This window comes from Chaetodon auriga, chromosome 3 (assembly GCF_051107435.1).
Source record: "Chaetodon auriga isolate fChaAug3 chromosome 3, fChaAug3.hap1, whole genome shotgun sequence".
Taxonomy (NCBI): Eukaryota; Metazoa; Chordata; class Actinopteri; order Chaetodontiformes; family Chaetodontidae; genus Chaetodon; species Chaetodon auriga.
In genome coordinates, this window is record NC_135076.1 from 23,310,806 (window position 1) to 23,330,574 (window position 19,769).

The following is a 19,769-nucleotide window of genomic DNA, read 5'->3' on the forward strand; positions in this document are numbered from 1 at the left end:
ACAAAATGCTGCCAGTTCTATAAAAACACCAGTACTGTGCAGTAAAAGAAGCTGAATCTTGAACTCATTCACTGTGGCTTTAAGGAGAATTGTACACTTTCCACAGTGCCACGTACATACCTGTCTAGTCTTAAGTTGAGTAATTTGTGGATCTAAAGTACGTGAACTTTTATGCAAAGCATCAGAATGAAAACAAGACTTACTGGAAGACAAAAAAAACAGAATTCATTCACTAACCACTCTGGCTAACCTCAAAGAGTGAACAGCACTCTGCTCGCACACACATTAAATACCAACTGTGTACTCTGCATATACACATACAGTACGTACGTACTATGGCACGTTTTATGCATCTTCACTCTCTCACTCTCTACTACCACATCTACATACTCACATGTTTTCTCTGTGTGGTTCCTCTCGCTATTACACACACTTACTCACGGGCTCAGTGCACTTCGAGGAAGAGTTCACATGCATTTCATCTGCTGTCACAGTTCTTTTCAGTTTTGCTTTTGAAAGAACTGGAATCCCTTTATTTGCTGAATACATCACACCCAAACCCAGAATGTGTTTTTAACCCATCCTAACCGTAGGGACCAAAGTGAAGGCATTATTCAGCGCGCATAGACCAGCTGGAGATTTAAGGTCAGGACCTTTGTCAAAGGTGATGGAGGGATTATAACCCCAATGTACTGTTACATAAATTAAGAGTGGGAGAAAATTCCTGAGCACCCATGTGGACACAAGAAGAACATGCATCTCCACACATAAAGAACCAATTAGTCTCAATCTTAGTTGAAAACTAACCACAGAGGGGTGCTGCATAAGGTCCATTGCTTCCAGGGTTTCTGTACATTCCAATCATGCATCAACCTTTGCACCTCCAGGGACCCTATAGCTGACAGATATTAAACATGCATGCTGAGCTAAAAGAAACTCTTTATAAAATTATGCACAACACATCTAAAAATGTCCAGTTGATACAATGAGACAAAATGTTAGATTCACTCTGATGCTACAGCACTTGAAGGAAAACCTAAGATGATTTTGATAAACTAAAAGGTTCTCTGCCTCAGTGTTTTTATTTTACTGACAAAGAGGATTGTCTTGTTTTTCCTGACTTTCTTGCAGCCAGCCAATCACGATATAAATAAGTTGGTATTTCTCAGTTACTTCCTTCTAAGACACTCTAAACACTTTGTCATTTGCTTGGCCTACTTTAAAGGAGTAAGTTAAAGGTTAATTTGAAGGGTTGTTAATAGGTGCACTCTTCTCCGTGGGGAGTGTGTGCTCCTCCTGATCCACTTTAATTTTAGATTAGCTTTGGATCATTTAACCTCTGTCTTCCCTGTATTTTATAAGAACAGAGTGTTTGTTAAAAAATATACCTCATAATTCCTAAAAGCAAAGTTTTGACTTGCTGAACTTTTGTTTAGATTGGCAGCTACACAATGTGTCAGTGTGTTTATAATATGCTGGCCCTTAAAAAAGTGATACAACAAAATATAGTTACTGTGCAAAAACAATTTCATGCAAACAGGAAGTTCATCTAACACGGCAAAGCATTTCCTGCAGCATGGTACAGGTACTGTTTATACCACTTTTGATGTATGCAGCTGTAATCATAACAGCCCAGGATAAAGACATCTAACTAAAGTAAAAAGGGAACAGGAACTACATTAAGACTGGAGTGATAATCAGAATTAGATGTAAATCAGAGTCGCTGAGATCTAAAGAGCAACAAATTCAGCTCGTGTGTGCAGCCAAATGATTGTCAACAGACTTTTGCAGAACAGCAGGAGTGCATAAGTGCATGTGACGCTGAGGCTTCATGTTGACATTCCTGTATGCCAACTGTGTTCGTGCACTGTCAGTGAAGCCAAACACAGAGGCTACCTTCTTTAGGTTGTGATGCAACAAGGTGTGTCTGTTTTTGTGTGTTGGTGTACTCAGAAGAAGCTCATCAATGATTCATTCCTCCCAAATGACCCTCTGTGTCCCACTAATACACACACACACACTCGCACGCATTATTCAGAGGATTCCCACTCACACCATGATGACACATGGACAGGCGCCACTCCGTCTCTGAGCCTGACTCCCCTTCAGTCCAGCAGAGATGGACATTACAGTACCTTACCATGCTGGCTTGATGTCATGTATTCCTGGAAGCTGGGTGTGCAAATGGACTTATCCATTCCATTCCTGATGGAGATAAATCACATTATTTCTTTTTTTAAATACCACATTTTCTTCTTTTATGACTGGCTCTTAAACAGTTAAATTGCTTTCTTATCAGAAAAACTTACGACACGGTCTTTGATCAACATCTTGACTTTGTGGAAATGACCCATTTACCATCAGATTCCCAGAATATTCTTTTTTTTAACAACTGCACCGCCACTTCCAGTAATGGGAATGACCATTTATGATGATGTTTTTGTTTTTAATTGTACACAGTAGTGTCTGATGCCTGAAAGACCCTTTGAATAGGCAAACTTACAGTCTGCACTTGACCTTTTAATACATTCCTGATCTCTGTTGGAGGTTCATGTGAAAACTATAAATGTGGATGTCAAATCTCTAGAAATGCTGATTAACACAACACAGCTGAAACAAAAGGAAAATCTTTTTGCAGGCTAATGCTGCTTGCAGACTAATGCTGCATGTGCATTCTCACAAGTGACATGCTGCCTCAATAAGCTAATGAGACAACTTGTCTGCTTCCTTTTTATTAGCCTTTACACCTCTAAGCTACAGATCATTATATTAATCAGTAGTCATTACTAGAACAGCAGCCTTGAAATTGAGCCTGTGCAGGCAAATAGAAAGACAAAGAGCAGAGAATGAAGTACGACAGGCAGCCAGGCAGGGAGTCAGCCTCTAAATATAATAATCATTAAATAGTGGCCCAGGCCCATTAAACATAGCGGTAAGCAGCGGGGTGTGAGGAGCAGCCAGGTCCAGAGCGCAATACTGTTTACACTACAAATGCGGTTGAGTTACACCATGTACAGTAAAATGGGCCTGACTGCCAGTAACTCTAGTCACTTACCAACAAAAGCATCATTTCCTGAAAGCTCCTCCCTCCTCCCCTCCCTCTTCTCCCCACCTCTCCCCTCCTCTGCTCTCTCACTCACTCTCCAACCACCTTTTTGAGCTCTGAGGAACTAGTCCACAATCACTATGACTAAGCCCTCTATGCAAATACCTGACTGTCCTGGTGAAGCAGGAAGCATGTTTTAGACTTGCCTGTGTCTGTTTGTGAGAGTAACAGAGTTTGTATGTGTGAGCTCATTGCCCAGAGCGTACCTGCGGTAGAGGCAGATGTGTGTGTTGAACCAGAGAGGAACTGTGAAAGGGCTAGAGAGAGTCCACTCTTGGGTGGAAGTACTCCAGCTGTAAGGTCAATACCAACACTTTGACCAACACATGGAAGAGGCTGTCGCATTCAGGGATTCAAGGTGAAGCAGGAGTTTATGTGTGTGTGTATTTTACCCCCCATACTGCATCGTTTGGACCCATGTCTCTCATGCAGCTCTGGACTAAATTGTATTCACAGCTGGGACGACCGCTTCCCAAGGTACTAGTACTGTTTGCTTCTTTTTTGTATGTGTCATATGGAATCAAGTCTGTTGTTTTTAAGACTTGCTGTTATTTTGTTGATAACTTTTTTTTTATTTTTGACGTCATGATCAGTAATAGAAAACTGTTGGATTGTGACTAACTGAGAACTGCTCGTGTGAAGAGTTTTTATTGTCTTTATAAAGGAACTGTGAGATAAGACTTGTAAGCATTGTTTCCAAATTATGGCTGTGTTTTTCCATTTTAACTTCCTTGAATGAATTTTGAAAGTTCTTCCGTATGATTATAACGCTAAGGGATGCTGGCCTGTGGCTCTCCTTTACTCTGTTTTCTGAAGCTGTGTGAAATTCTTTTTTTTTTTTTTTTTAAGTTCTTATATCAGTCTCATTAGGACTGTTACAAAAGGATGGTTTCTAGTGCAAAGACCGAGCCACATGCTAGACTAGGGACATTTTTCGGTTGAAATCTCCATTGAAATTTGTTTTTGAGTAGGAGGAGGCTTAGTTCCTGTTGAAAACAAAAATGTAGGCCCCTTGTTTAGTATCTGTTCACAACGTTAATCCATCTGCTATTTATTGAAAGAGAAGGATACCAAAGAAGGTAACCCAGGCTTAGGGTTTGGGCTCACCACTGAAAGTTGGCCTGTAAGTCAGTCAGCAAGCCATGCTGTGAATTTTCTTTGCTGACAGGCCAAAGTTGCCATTCAGTCACCCAGTGTGCCTTTTAGGCACTCATTCCCAGTCAGGAAGTATGACAAATGGCTGTCCTCCTCACTCCTTGCTGTCTTCCAGTAAGTTCAAGAACCTGATATCTTCTCAGGCTAAATAGCTCTCCTGTCTGTTTTCTGGGTGGCTATTGAATACGCTCATTGTTGTATTGCACTGTAAATAGAACTGCATTAGGTTTTTTTTTTTTTTTTAATGTATCATTCATTAGACTACACAGTGGTGGTGGAATTGCAGCGCATATCAGTGTAATGACTTTATTGGTGAAAGACCTGCTGAGCCAATTTCCACAGAATTTCTGGTTGAGCTGATTGGCTAATGTCACCATGTCAGCATTTCTTCCCTCACAGATCACACGTTTGAGAAATTACACAATCGGTGGTTTCAAGTAGTTTATGCTTTACACAACATTGTTTTTGTTAAATGAGTAGATAGACGTTAGCCTCGGATGATCCTTTAGCCTGGCCCCATTTGCCTCTGTTAGTTTCTCTCCGGCACGCTGCCTGGATTCTTCCAAACCTACAGTCTTTTAAAACTGACCTGAAGAATTATGAACTATCCTTGAAGGCCAGAGATGCAGCAGGGTAGCGTCTTGGTGGGCACATATCGTGAGTTTCCTGGCACTGCATTAAACCTCAAGCGTGACCTAGGCGTGCAGCTTACGGGAAGTGAATAAACAATGAAGGTGAGGATGGGTGAGAGCGTGGGGGGTGGACTGCTGATAGAATAGTGGAGAGAATGCTTGGTGGCTGCCTTGGTTATCTCACATGCCACCTTTGCCAATATCTAACTGTATCTGCAAAAATTAAACCTATTTCAAGAGCATTGTGTTAAATGTATCACACATCAGTGGCAATTATCGTTGCAAAAGTGGAATAAGTCAGGTTGCTGCTAAGCGAAAAGACAATATGACGGAGTGACATCTTTTGCTGGCTGTTAAAAACAATTCACACTTCAAAGATACAGGATGCAAGATGCTGTAAATCTGCCACGTCTAACAGTATACAGCAAAACAGGACAGCCGCTGCAGTAGGATGAAGATGCTCAGTACAAGTGTCATGGAGCATCTAGTTTTACTTTTAGCATGTGATTTCAGTTTGTATGCATCAGTGGTTGCCTGTAGTGATGGCAAAATGGAAAAATTCCACTTAGCAGTCATTCTTAACGTCTTATTGTTGTCCCTTTTTTCTTTCAGTTTTCAAAACACACACATTATGATTATGTTACGAGTTTTTAAACTCAAATCAAACTGTGTCCCAACAAGAACTATTAAGCCATATCTTTTAATTAAAAAAATAAAATATAATAGTAAGAACATCATACTGATGTATTGCTCCACTAAATTCATGTGCAAACCACTTTTCATTTAAGACCATCTGTATGCACGTCAAATAACCATCTGCCTTTTCACATTGACTTGCAAACACTCTCTCTGTGTACTTAAAACATCATTTTGGGTTTTTTGGCACTTTCCTACTCGAAATGCCTCACAATAGTCATGGAGTTGAATCAACAAGTCTTTGATATAGTCTAAAACCAGGCAAAATATAGGAAGCTTTGTAGCAGTAGGATTTGTTGCTGTTGTATTGGATTAAGGGTAGAATAGCAGCTCACTGTCATCTCACAGCAAGAAGGTCCTGGGTGTTAATCCGTTGGCCAGTCTTTATTTAGAGTTTTTTACATTCTTCTGGTGTCTGCATACGAACGACCGTTTCATCCTACAGTCCAAAGTCATTCAGGTGACATCACTCTAAAATTTGCCTACTGATATGTGTGAGTGTCTTGTCTGTCTGTGTGTGTTTGCCATGTGATAACAGGCAACCTGTCTAGCGTGTACCTGCCTCTCGCTCAGTGTATGCATGTATAACAAAGACACTGAAATTAAAGTTTTTCATATCGAAAAAACAATTGGGGAAAAAAAATTTGTAATTGCAAATCATACCCCTTTCTCTCTCTACCGTCTCCATACTGCCAGCTGTCAACTCAATTAAGGTGAAATTTTTGTCAACTTGTTGTAATAGTCAAAGAGGTGATAAAAGTGAATTTACCTCCCCAGTTAGCAGCTGATTCTAGGCTAAGAAGCAACAGCTCTGCGATTTACGGGTAACACTATTCTGAGTCACACCTTCTTACGAGTCCGCGGACCACAGGTGTGTGAAAGAGCGGGTTTGTGCCATGCATAATACAATTCATACAAAAATGTGTGAATACACGTCAGATGTCTGATTTCACACAACTGCAAAACCTTGTGTTGTCTAGTATTGGTCTCTGCATAAAACAAATAAAAATAGAATATAGTATAATATCACTTGTCACTGAGAACCTTCACCGTCAACTTCACTTTAGGCTGCCCTGTATACTACCAATTTAAAAACGAAGGCCAACATGAAATAATGTAGGTAAAAATAACACTTGCAACTGTTTCTGTTTTCCTTTCTTTTGAACACATTGTAATCTTAACTTGTTGCATCTAATGTTCTTTCAAATTTCAACAGTTGACACAGTCACATTGTTAAATTCTAAATTTTCGTTTCATTTCTTTAAATTTTCAGTTATTGTCTAGGCCATGTTGCATGAGGCTGTTACAAATGACAGCGTTTGACCCTGTTGTAAGTGGCATGTGTGGTCTGTTGAAATTTCTGTAAAGCTGAGATGTCATCTTGCGTCAACGATCCCCTCACATCCACTTTTCTCAGCACTGAGGATGCAGGCTCACACATGCATTCGTTTATCACACAAACGCAAATGCATGCATACACAGTTTGAGACCGCGTGAGTCATTTTTCGTGTGCTTAGTTTCTTATGTTTTCATAATTTCACAAGAGCCCTTTCAGAAACCTGCTATACTTCTTGGATGCATGTCAATTCTTCTCTGTCCTTTTTTTTTATAACTATCAGTTCAAGATGCAGGTTTTGACTATTGAGACATGCCTCTGTGAATGCCAGCTCGTCCTCACGGCAACCCTCCCTAGGTGACGTCCTCCTGGCACCACCCCAAATACTCAGCAGATGAAACCTCTCTCGCTGGTTCTCTCTTTGTCTGCCTCTTTCCTCTTGTCATTTTCTGATTTTCTGAACTTCTAATTTTCACTTGAGGAATCTGAATTTGCCTGATAGTTATTTGCTGGCAGCACCATGGGCATCACAAAGCCTGGTTATCCTTGTTAGTTTTCTATTAGTCAGCTGAGCTTCAGGCTCTCTACTGACGCAACTAGCGGACGAGTTCTTCGAACCAGCTCTGTCATTCAGTTGCTAGTTGGGACACTTGACATGGCATCCTTTTATTTTCCAGAACAGATGAAAACACTGGAAAATTCCAGGAGACTTATAAGCAGCGAGCTGTCTCTGGCTTGCTTTACTCATACTTGGCACGACATGAAGGCTTGCCTGTCAGGAGGTTGCTGGACTGGGTCTGCCTTTTTGATTGGCTTAGGATAGTTGGTTGGGGATAGACTAGACTTGGCTGCCTATGGTGAGACAAGGATGACGAAATCATTTTCTTTTGACCCCACTGCTACAAAAACATAAATATAATAACAGATATCTCTTCAGAATGACATTTGCAAAGTTAATTTCAATGTGTCTGTCAAAGAGAGTCAATCCGGGTGTAAAGAATAAGATTTCAGTATATTACACTGATTAAATATTGTTGCCAGGGGCCTTTTAACATCTTTTAAGGTTGTGATCAGTGTAATGCCTGAGACTGTTTGTTAGTTGTCTGTGAAGGACAGCTGTGACAAAAGTGTTAAAATGTATTTTTGGCTGATGGCTCTGTGTCTTAAATACCAAAACAAGATGTAAAACTTTCCATATGTACTCATAAAAGTATAATTGCATCTTGACAAATGGGCCCCTGGATCAAAGCTTTGTGATAGGATAAGTTGATTAACATCTATATGTTTTAGAGTCATTTTAGTCAATTTAAGACTGAATTTAAAAGAGGTCTAACCACTACCAGTCTTCTCAATAGTAATTCAGTCAAAGAGCTGGTTTGCCAAAAAGTCAGAGTCTGCTTCCAGTCTGTGAGAAGGTCAAGGAAAAGGAAAAGCTTAGAGCTGTCCTATTAAAGTCACTAGCCAAAAGATATGTCAGGGATGTAGGACATGCAGACAGCTTGGTATAACATAATCCAGACAGAGTGACACCAGTGGTGGCTTTTCAGTTCCTGGCCCCAGACCCACCACATGAAAAGACACACCACACACACACACGCACACACTGACTATCAATCAGGTTCTGTTGACTCCATGGACAAGGTCAGCAGCTAACCCCAGACGGGAGAGCTTGGGGTGGGGGTTGTTTTAGTCAGCTGATCATAAGCGTGGGGTGGGGTGGGTGATTTAATAACCCTCCTTCCCATCAACTCAGCCACACACACGCACGGTACATATTCCAAGATAAGAGTGTAGCTTTCAGTGCTTCTTCTTGGCTCATTGACCGGGTTATGGTATGTTACACTGTCATTTTACACTACCTACATTAGAAACAAGACCCATGGCATTTTATTCGCATTTATAGCCCTCAGATTCCTGAATGTGATTTGACTCACACCCCCACCCTGCCAGCCATCTCTACTGCTATTCTTGCAGCAAGATTTTTAAGCTCAAGCAGGATTTACAGCCATACAATAATAAAGAGAGGTTCAGGCCCAGTGGGTAAAGTGTTGGAGTTTTCTGTGAAAACTCTTACATTTTAGTTGACCTCAGTCGGTATACACTACAGTGTAATAGTGTACAGTAGCAAGCATAGATTGATATGAAATTTTATGTCATTTGGTGCATAATAGTGCTTGTAATATAATGTGATTTTGTCCTCATTTAACTATGTGATCGTGACCATCTTCTGAAAAAGAAGATTAATATCAGTGAAGAGTAAGTGTTGGGTTAAATAGATCCTCTCCCTGCTGCAAAATTGTGTGGGGGAAAAAAAATGAGGATACAATGAGAGGCTGAAAGGGCAAGGAGAAAAGGTGGCAGAGATGGGATGGGAAATGGGTGGTGGGGGGGGTAGGGGTGTGAAGTTCAAAAGTGGGAGAGAATAAGCAAGAGATGACAGAAACGTATGGGTGCGATGGTGGGGTCATCTGAGGTGTGTGTTTGTGTATATATGTGGGTGTGTGGGGTATGTGGGAGGCCAGGGTGACTCGTTTCCTGGCCTTGGAAAAGCAGCCAAGCTGGCAGTGTGTAGGAGGGGAAAGCCCTGAGCCCGGCCTGCCTGCCTGGGGCTTCAGCCTGCCCTTGTGCTGAGGCAGGCTATTGAGTTTAACAGGATGTGGCCTCGGACTATATACCTGAAGTTTGCCTTTTTTTTCATAGCAAGGAGTAAATTTTAGTGTTGAATATGTAGCAATAACACAAACTAAAGGCAGAAAAAGCAATTTCTTTCTTAGAGTTGGTTGAAGAAATTGTCAACCTTAAGATTAGTCATCACATGCATCATAATCAAAAATAATTGGGGGTCTTTACGGGTGGTAAATCAGTAAGAAACCATGTCCCTGTGGTTGCATCAGTGACAACATGTCGACTATTGTCAACATTTCCCACATGCCTAAGAAAATTCTGGTGAGAGCAGCTGGTAACACCATGTGTGTCACAGGAGCCATGTGGCTGTCCGGATATTCCCCCTAGAGTAAGCAGTGATAAGAGCTGCAGTACGGAGGATTTGACTATACCAAATTGAGGGAGGAAAAAGGGTTAAAAAAAATCTAGTAACAAACAAAAACCCTGTTACATCACATCCGAGGGTCGACAGCTATCCTTAATTTGATTTGAGAGGCCATGATTATACCATAATGGAGCAAATCTGGAAACACGAGCTGCTTCTACTGGACTTATTCTTTTAAGGACATGTGCTTAAGAGACGTTCTTATCTGATAAACCTTACCATAAATTATAACCCAAGTGGTCTATATCATGATACACACCTGCTATTAATGGGATTTGTGATTAGAATCTGTTTTTCCTTTAACTGTGAGGAGCTACATTTACAGACAGAGAGCCACACAGGCCAAGTGAATAATCGTTTATAAAGCTGAACAAAAGATAGGGCTGTTAGACTTCCATGTATGGTAGCACCTGAGCTTATCATGTGGTCTTTGTCACAGTCAGTGTCATTGTAGTCATTATATCGCTTCTTCCAAGGCATCTGCTTATGCTGCATGAGTAGCACAGAGATGCTTTTTCACTGTTTTGTTATTGCTAATTTTTTTTTAGCCTGGATGTTTTTTGTAGTGGTTAGCTCTCATGATCATGGATTCACTGGGATTTTTTTTTTTAAGGAGGGTGGTATTGTGTGACTATTTGAGATTACTCATCACACTGTAAATACATCAACTATAACAGATAATGAAGCCAAGCTCCCTGTGGGCGGTTTGTGTCTAGAAGTGTATTTTTCCAGTTCTGCGCCTTCGAGCTGATAACCACCACCTTAAACCGCAACCATCAAGTAGCACTGCAGCTCTGCAGGCATCTTGTGATCTGAAGGGGCTTGATGTTGCCGATTTTCACTGCTGTGTGCTTTCATTAATCATCACCAAGCAGACAACTGTCATTATCCATACAGTCAGATATAATTAACCGCTTGTGTGGACACATTATGTGATTTATTGTATGTGGACATGTGTGTTAAGCTTCTATGCAGAGCTTCTCACAGTAAGTCCATTTTAGTATGAGGATGTTTGGATTGCATTATGCTATAGACTAGTGTTCAGAGATGCCAGAGTTTGTGCATGGTTTCATCTTCACTGTGTGTGCTGCAGGAGATGGACATAGTGCTGGTTTTAGCATCCATAGCAGAGGAGAAACTGAAGTGGAAGAGGAACATGTGAAAGGCAAACAGGAGGGTGGACAAATGGGCTTTCACATGTTCCTCTGTGTACATGTAAACACACTTGATTTGTTTTCTGTGTATTCCCAGAAATTACATTATATTTCAAGCAGATTTGATTCCCTGAAAGCAATTCTGAAAGAAACACTTGCACACTCAAACGCATACATGCATTTAGGTATTTTTTTTATTGCTCAGCAGAGAAAAAGAGCGAGAGACTGTGAGTGAGTGAGTGAGTGAGTGAGAGAGGCAGGATTTGTAGTTATACGGTTGTGTGGCTGTGTGCTGTGGAAGGAGCCAGATTACCATCAGAGCAGTTGGAATTCAAGCCTTATCTCTGCTTGGCAGGGCCCAGTTTTAGGAACAGTAGATGAACTAGCCCTGGGTACGGGCCTGCCGGGGGACAAACACTGCAGCCTCTGTTACGCTCTGCTTAACAACTCGATTAGCATGGTACTGAGGTCGGCCATGTCTTGGTTAGCACCAACCAACCTGCTGCAGTTTTCTGTCATTCCTCTGTATCAGGACTGATGGTCCTCGTAATAACAACACCACATCAGCACAGTATGCTTTGTCACATGATGTGGAAACCTTAGAAGTCACATTGTAGCATAACATAGAGCAATGAGCCGTGGGTCTGAATCATATATTTGCAGAACAAATTGATTTGGGCTACTTTTAGCAGCACATTGAAGTCATTAAGGTTTTAACCATCACAAGCAAAGCTGTTATGACAGCTCATAACTTTAATTATAACCCATGTTAAGCTGTATTTTCATTTCAAGTCAGATTAAGTTTAAATTCTTTTTTTTTAATCTAATCCAAAAATACTTGTAACAGAACTCTTCTACTAGCTCTTTTAATCAAATGTTAGTGACTTAATCTGCTGTAATAAAAAAAAAGTTGTTTTCCATGGTGAAATCCATGTGTCTATGTGCTTATCAGTCTTTCCACAATTATGCGTCTGTGGAATGATGCCTCTGGTGACACTATGTCCCTTTCCCAAGCATTGCTGTTTACTCATCTTTCCTCAATCAGAAGAGCCAAGAAAGGGAGGAGAACAAGGGGTGAGGCAGAGGAGGGTAGGATAGAAGACACACAGGTGATGCAATAAACAAGGAAAATGGGGAAAAAAGGAAATGTGGTAGAAAGTGACAGTGTACATGTTAGCAAGTGGTAGCAATATTTAACAGGGGCCCTCTCTACTTCTACCCCTCTGTCACCCGAGATAGTCTGCAGGGCAGACCAATGTTGGAGAGCCTGCTCCCAGAGCTCATGTCTGATCTTGCCCTCAGGAAGCACAGAGAGAGAGAGAGAGAGAGAGAGAGAGAGAGAGAGAGAGAGAGAGAGAAAGGAAAGGAAAGGGAAAGGTAGAGTGAGAGAGCTCCCAGCAAACACTGATAAGCTGAGTGCTGCACCCTTGAAAAAGTGCTCTTTCCAAGACACGAACATCCACGCATTATGGTCAGCGACTTGTTTCTCTAACGTCAGATGATAAAAATATACACATGTATCTGTGTCTGCCTGCTGTTTACCATGCTCACAAGGCCCCATTCCCACATGATGCAGTCATGTTAGCACCAAGAGCTCTACGTCTTGTCTTCTCATGCCTGTGAAACATTCTCGGCTGAACTGTGAGTAATGGCTTGCAGGCAGCTATGACAGACATGAGCACAGCTTCTCAGCATTAATCAGAAGCAACATATTGTTGAGATTGAGGCAGCATCGCAGCTAATCATTTATCCATGTTTCTGAGTAGTTTTTACATTGGGTTCTCACAGCATAGATTTTTCCTTTATCTAAGTAATAAGTAGTCTTCAGTCATGATGACATACTGTGCCTCAAACCCGCTTGTCACTGCTCGTGGCTCTGCAGTATTTTTGTGTTTTTATCTGAAAAAGTGTTAACCCCGGAGGTGCTGTAAGAAAACCATGCAAGCATTTTTATATGGTACAGTTACAGATGTGATGTGTAAACTGCCTGTAGAAATATTTGCTTAGCTTGGATGTTTTTTGATACAGCGTTATACAGCACAGTCAACCAGACTTTTAAGGAGAATTTCAGCATTTTGGGAAATGCTTTCCGCACTAAATATGAAGCTACTGTATGCTGCTGTCTAACCTAGAGGAAAGACTAGAAACAAGGAAACAGCAACCCTGGCTCTGTCCAAAGATAACAAAACTTGCTTACCAGCACATCTAAAGCCTACTAATAAATATCTCATATTTTGTTTGTTTGATCTTTACAAACCCCAAGTTTAAAAACAACAATTTGCCATTCAGAGTCTCCACTGGTTTCCTCACAACTGTTTGTGCTAAGTTAGCTGGCTGCTGGTGGTAGATAAGATACAGTCCAGATGGGCGTATTTCCCAAAATGTGAAACTATGCCTTAAAAGTGAATTAAACAGTGAAGTGAAATTGCTGAGCAAGCAAGTAGCATTTAAGGCTGCTTCATGGTCCTCTAGAGGGTACAGCTAGAACATGGGTGTGTGGGAACTTCCACACATGGTCCAAAGAGTATAAGTATACATGCATACAATCACATACAGTTAAGACTACATGCAAAGGACACACCATAACATGGAGAGATTCATATTCACATTTCCAAGAACAGCTTCTCCTCCGTTCAGTTTGTCACTGTCTACCACATTCTCTCTCCCCTCTCATCAAAACTCATTCCCTATCTCCCCACATCCATGTTTATAAGTCCCAGGGGGCCCAGGGGTGCCTGTGAGAGGCTAGTTAAAGAGCATGGCATGCTAATGGCTTGGAAAGGATATGAATAGAGGGGCGACTGGAAGGCAGCCATGGCTGAAATGACACACACACACACACAGACACAAGCACTCTCATTATGCCTGCCCCTCGCTTTCTATTTTACGTGCTTGCTCTCATACATCTGTGTGTGATTAGATTTTGTTTAGGCTACTCGTGTTACTCCCAAAAGAGTGCAGTATTGGCTGAAATCCAGAATGAGTGTGCCACCTTTATTGTCTGTGGTTCCCTCCCATCCATACCCATTTCACACTTTTTTTGTCTTAGGTATACATTTATTATTCCTCTGCTGCACAGGCTGTGTGAGGTGTCTGATACAGGATATATAATCAGGATTTATAGTCCAGCTTTATTCTCCCATGACATTTGATGGTAAAGACAGTATTTGGAGAGGCTGTATGAGTGAAGCTGCATACAAGGGTTTTGATTTTGGAATCTACATGTCACCTTCACAATATTAAAGTTTTTCAAAGCTGAAGAAAATCAGTATAACTTGCTGCTCTGTCCCATATTTTGCCCTGTTTCAGTGGTTGAACTTAACACCTCCTCCTCTTTCTCTGTCTTCAGGACCTGTCCTGCATCGATGACCTCTCCACAAACTCTCTGTTCTCCTCTCCGGCTGACTCACTGTCGGAGTATGCTGATGCCCAGTCCTTCATCAGCACAGACAACCTGGACACAGTGCCCACCCTCTGGGACATCAACACTAGTACCACCACCACACCAGCACAGAGCCAGCTAGAGGTCAGCCCTCATACACACACGTCATTACCAAAAACACTGATTACCACTCCAACAGCTCATCGTACAACTGTTATGTAATACAAACACACATGTATGTCTGTACTGGGGGAACTGGACACCAGGCACCATCAAGCTAGGTTTAGACTGTCCCTCTTGCAATATAAACATTAGTGATGCTCTGGCTCACTGCCACATTTTGCTCTCAGGTGGCACTTTCATGGTGTTGCTAGGTTAGTGTTCATTCTTCTGAAAATACAGAAGAAAAGACAAGTACTGTCCACACTGCAACTGTGTTTCAACTCAGGCATCAATTGAATCTGTACACTGAGAACAGGTGTCTTTATTTAGCTTTCGTACAGACATCATTCTCTTTTCCATTTTAATTCGTAAGTTTAACACAATAACTAGCTCTGTGCTTCATAGTATCTTACAATCACTCACAGTAATTTGAAAGAATTGTACTCTCAGCGTGTAGTGCTGCATTCACATGGATTCAGGCAGACTGTAGACGGACAGCACTTTCTGGACGGCACAGGGAAACCAAATGAAACAGTCCAGAAGTAAGGTCATTCATTCATATGTAACATATTAGTGAAAGGAGAACCAAACGTGGTGTATCCCTAGCTTTTCTGTAATATCTGGGTAGGATTTCTAGCTCTGATCATATGATTCTGGATGTGGTGCAACCAAAGACAATTCAGCAAGTCTGTTGCAGAGGACGGTAAAGAATATTTTAACGTTGGACGGCAGTGTTGTCTACCAATACCGTTGCGGGTATTCTCTGCTGGCCTCGTCTAATTTTACTATCCTGTTCTTGCCCACTAAAGTGATAATCCATTTTCCATCTACCTGAATCCATGTGATTGTCCCAACAAGTCCGTTATTCTTCCAAGCATGCATGCTCAGGGAATCTGAAAGCAGAAACAAACGGTATCATCACAGACACTGGATTGATTGACAAAAATGAGCCTGTTGAATGCTGTTATGACACTGTGAGTAGGTTGTTGTTTGCTGAGCTAAGATGGACATACACACACTCTTGTCCAGATATTTTTTTAATTTGCTAACGCGTTTCGGTCATCCAATATTCTCACAATGTAAATACTCAAATCAATTGAATGACTGTAACTGTTTCTAACCAGCTATTTTGAGATTGCAGCCAGAACACTTTAGGAGACTTGATCACATTGGCTCCTGTTAATTCTGATTACTGTTCTCTCAGTGATACACAAAATATTATCTCTGAATTGGCTACCATTACAGAGATAGGTATGAGAATGTAAATAATAATATCCTTGTTCTTGGTGCACTGTCCTTTCAAAGAAAATTCATTGAACTCACTATATCATGGTCTCCAATTCGGTGATCTGAGATGAGCAGCTCCTCATGATTTGTTCCTTTATCCATCCTCACATTGCTGTTGAGTCCTCTTTGAATTAGGCGAGTCCAAGGATATCTTTTTGATATCAATCAGGGTACATTTATTTCTCCTGCCTTCTGAAAGCCTTTTATGCTTTCCTTTTCATTCTGCCCTCATTTCATCCATTATGTTTCCCAGACACACACAGCTTTATCTGCCTTTTGTTGTTGTTGTCGCTGGCTTTTCACCACCAAACAACAAATTGCATTTTGTTGAGTGCTGCTCCATTAGACATCCATGTCCAGTGCCCACTCGCTCTCATGCACATGCATATACACACACATCACACACATACAGTGGTTAGTCATGTTTTTTTATTTCTCTTTTCTTATGCATTTGGCACTGTTTTTATTTGTGTTTCTATTTCTTTATTTTATGTTTTGTTGACAGCTGAATGGCACCGGCAGGTTTCATGGCTTGGCCAGTTTGGATGATATAACTGCTATTATCAGCACCCCACCTTTAGGAGGATTCCAGGTAGCCACACCAACCTCTACAATCTGACTTCAAAATGAAACCAAGCTCTCTAACAAGAAGAGCTTAATCATTGGCAGTTTGCACAGATATTCACATTATGTTGTGTGTCTAATGTGCAGTTGTGATTCCCCTGTGTGTTTGCGATACAAGATAAAGAAAGATTGTTTTACATAACAAAATAACCTGCCACTAATCTAAAACTTGAGGACCACATTTTGACAGTGCAGTCCATGAAGGTAGTAGTGTGTGATTAGTAAAATAATAATGCTTGCGCTGTCTTTGCAAGTCTGTATTACCACAGATGATGAAAGCATTGCTGCATATTGCATGTATTTGATATTCTGCAAATGCACAGAGCATGAAGGACAGATTATTCCATGTACTGCATTGTCTTTTTGAATTGTTTATGCGATAAGAATAGAGCCAGTTTAATGTTGACCTGTCTGTCAAAATGGGACTCTTTTGCATGTCAAGTTTCTCAGATAACATTTATCTGATGTTGCCTGAATATGTAAAGCACTCTTTTATCAACATGTTCCAAAGCTCTCATTCACTCTACTGGTTTGCATCTTTTGGGTTCACGTGTTTCTTTACTGTTGCACTGGTTAACATTCCTTGATAAGCAGCTCTAGCTCTGCTGTGCTAACTTTTTACTAACTGCTCACCCGCCTTTCAGCTACAGTCTCTTCCCTAACCTGTCTTCACCTAACCTGAAACGAGAAGTATAGCTCTGATATGTGGCTATTATTATTGGAATTACATTACTGAAGTCTTTGTGGTGTTCCCAGGCTCAGAGAACCCAGCCGCCACCAGAGGAAGAAGAGGATGCTGAGGAAGAGGAGACAGAGGAACTGGGACATGTAGACACATATGCTGAGTACAGACCCTCCAAATGTAGGTCACTAGACTGAATGTCAACATCCAGTTATTTATTAATTCACCTACATTTTTCTTCTTAACATGATGAGACTTTCGCGCAGTTTGCTGTCAACATGTTTTTTTCTCTTCTTTAAACTGCTGATTTGTTGTTTCCTCTCTTCAGCCACTATAGGAATTTCTCATCCTGACATAGTGGTGGAGACCAACACGCTCTCCAGTGTCCCTCCTCCCGACATCACATACACGCTGTCTATCCCTGAGACAACTATTAACTGTGGCCTGCTGTCTGCTCTGCAGCTAGAGGCCATCATCTACGCCTGCCAGGTACACACACAGGCTCACATACACACAGTGCATGAAGCACTTTTTCAACGTGGCACTATGAATGATTAATGTGTTGATTATGTAGGCATCTTTATTCATTCCTGTGCTCTTTGTGCACCCTCAGCAACACGAGGTTATTCTTCAGAACAACCAGAGGGCAGGCTTCCTGATTGGAGATGGGGCAGGGGTCGGAAAGGGGCGCACCGTGGCAGGAATCATCCTGGAGAACTACCTTAAAGGAAGGAAGAAAGCACTATGGTAAGGGACTGTTACTACTGTGGTAGACCTTTTGGAGGGATCATAAAACCAATCTAAAAGCTAAATAACAAGTGTTTCACTGGGTGTCAGAAATTGATTTGTATGATTGTGTCTTGCATCCAGTTGTTTGAGCATGTAGGGGTTAATTTGTGCAGAAGTCGGGGGAATTACTGACTTTCCCATTCCTGCCCCCAGGTTCAGCATATCCAATGACCTGAAATTTGATGCAGAGAGAGATCTCAAAGACATAGATGCACCGAATATTCCTGTGCATGCCTTAAACAAGGTGAGTCCAAGTGGAATTGGTTTGACAAGCTGAGAAAGTGAGTTTTGTTCTTGGCAGCTGTTAAAGTTGTATGCGCATCTGAGCTGAAAATGGAACAAACTGTATTCAGCGACTGTGAGGCTCTGTAAATGTTCGGACATGAATACCACTCTCCTCTGTTGAATGTTTGATTTGTTGTCGTAGATTAAGTATGGAGACACAGCTACCTCAGAAGGAGTCCTGTTTGCAACTTACTCTGCGCTGATTGGAGAGAGCCAGGCAGGAGGGCAGCACCGGACAAGAATTAAACAGATCCTAGACTGGTGCAAGCCAGACTTTGATGGAGTTGTATCCTTTTTGACAAGCTCACAAGTGTTTTCTGTAACAAACTGCCATTCCATGTCTGCGCTGTTTGCCCTTGACCTTTCCCCATTACAGATTATTTTTGATGAATGCCACAAAGCCAAGAATGCCACATCTACAAAGATGGGCAAGGCAGTGCTTGACTTGCAAAACAAGCTGCCACGGGCCAGAGTGGTGTACGCCAGTGCCACAGGTAGGCTGACACTAAAAAAAAAAAAAGAAAAACACTTTTACATGTAATGCAATACATAAAATGATTTAAAACATGTCTTTCTGTCATCTCTGCCCCAGGTGCCTCTGAGCCAAAGAACATGATCTACATGAGCCGCCTGGGAATCTGGGGTGAGGGCACACCCTTCAGAGCTTTTGATGACTTCCTGCACGCCATCGAGAAGAGGTTTGTAGGATGACATCTTGCAGAATTTCACTCACAGTATTAAGCTTTCTGAGAGTCTTTCAATCACATAGATATGTTCCCCCAAATCACAGAGCTTACTGGAAAATACCCTACAATCAGCTTCTGGTAATGTCTGCCGGACCCCGTGATCGAGTTATGTTAAATGATTTATACGTATGCTGGTTGTAAACAGAGGTGTTGGTGCCATGGAGATTGTTGCCATGGACATGAAAGTGAGCGGGATGTACATCGCCAGGCAGCTGAGCTTCTCAGGGGTGTCTTTCCGCATTGAAGAGATCGGACTGGACAGCGACTTCAAACTGGTCTATAACAAAGCTGCCAAACTGGTGAGCACCATGTGTCTCACATGTGAGGCTTAGGTGGCTGTGTCTGCTTATGGTCACATACAAAAAAGAACAATCTACTTTCAAGTGATTTCTAACATCTGGATTCTATGTCCAGTGGGCGGAGGCGCTGCAGGTGTTCATGCGTGCAGCTGATGAGCTGGGCCTGGTCAGCAGGAAGTCGCTGTGGGGACAGTTCTGGTCGTCTCACCAGCGCTTCTTCAAATACCTCTGCATCGCTGCCAAGGTCCGCTGCCTGGTGGAACTGGCCCGAAAAGAGCTGGAGGCTGGAAAGGTCAGGACAACACACTCTTGAACACTGAGTCATATGGTATGTATAATCTAGAAGACTATAAATGACCCAGAGGAAGATCCAAGCAGGAACTGA

At 41.7% G+C, this 19,769-nt stretch overlaps 1 protein-coding gene across 4 annotated transcripts in view; it reads left to right on the top strand.

The window, feature by feature from the left end:
• Positions 1-19,769, top strand: part of sbno2b (strawberry notch homolog 2b) — a 59,746-nt gene that overhangs the window by 26,274 nt on the left and 13,703 nt on the right. For 2 of the 4 annotated variants that reach the window (XM_076726224.1, XM_076726227.1), the window contains 11 exons: positions 14,478-14,654; positions 16,465-16,551; positions 17,340-17,445; positions 17,594-17,754; positions 17,879-18,012; positions 18,208-18,298; positions 18,482-18,625; positions 18,716-18,833; positions 18,932-19,037; positions 19,231-19,384; positions 19,500-19,676. In XM_076726224.1, the coding sequence (XP_076582339.1) occupies positions 14,478-14,654; positions 16,465-16,551; positions 17,340-17,445; positions 17,594-17,754; positions 17,879-18,012; positions 18,208-18,298; positions 18,482-18,625; positions 18,716-18,833; positions 18,932-19,037; positions 19,231-19,384; positions 19,500-19,676 (1,455 nt within the window). Of the gene's footprint in view, positions 1-2,716; positions 3,584-14,477; positions 14,655-16,464; positions 16,552-17,339; positions 17,446-17,593; positions 17,755-17,878; positions 18,013-18,207; positions 18,299-18,481; positions 18,626-18,715; positions 18,834-18,931; positions 19,038-19,230; positions 19,385-19,499; positions 19,677-19,769 lie in introns of those variants that run through there. The other 2 variants (XM_076726228.1, XM_076726225.1) reach the window with 2 other exon arrangements.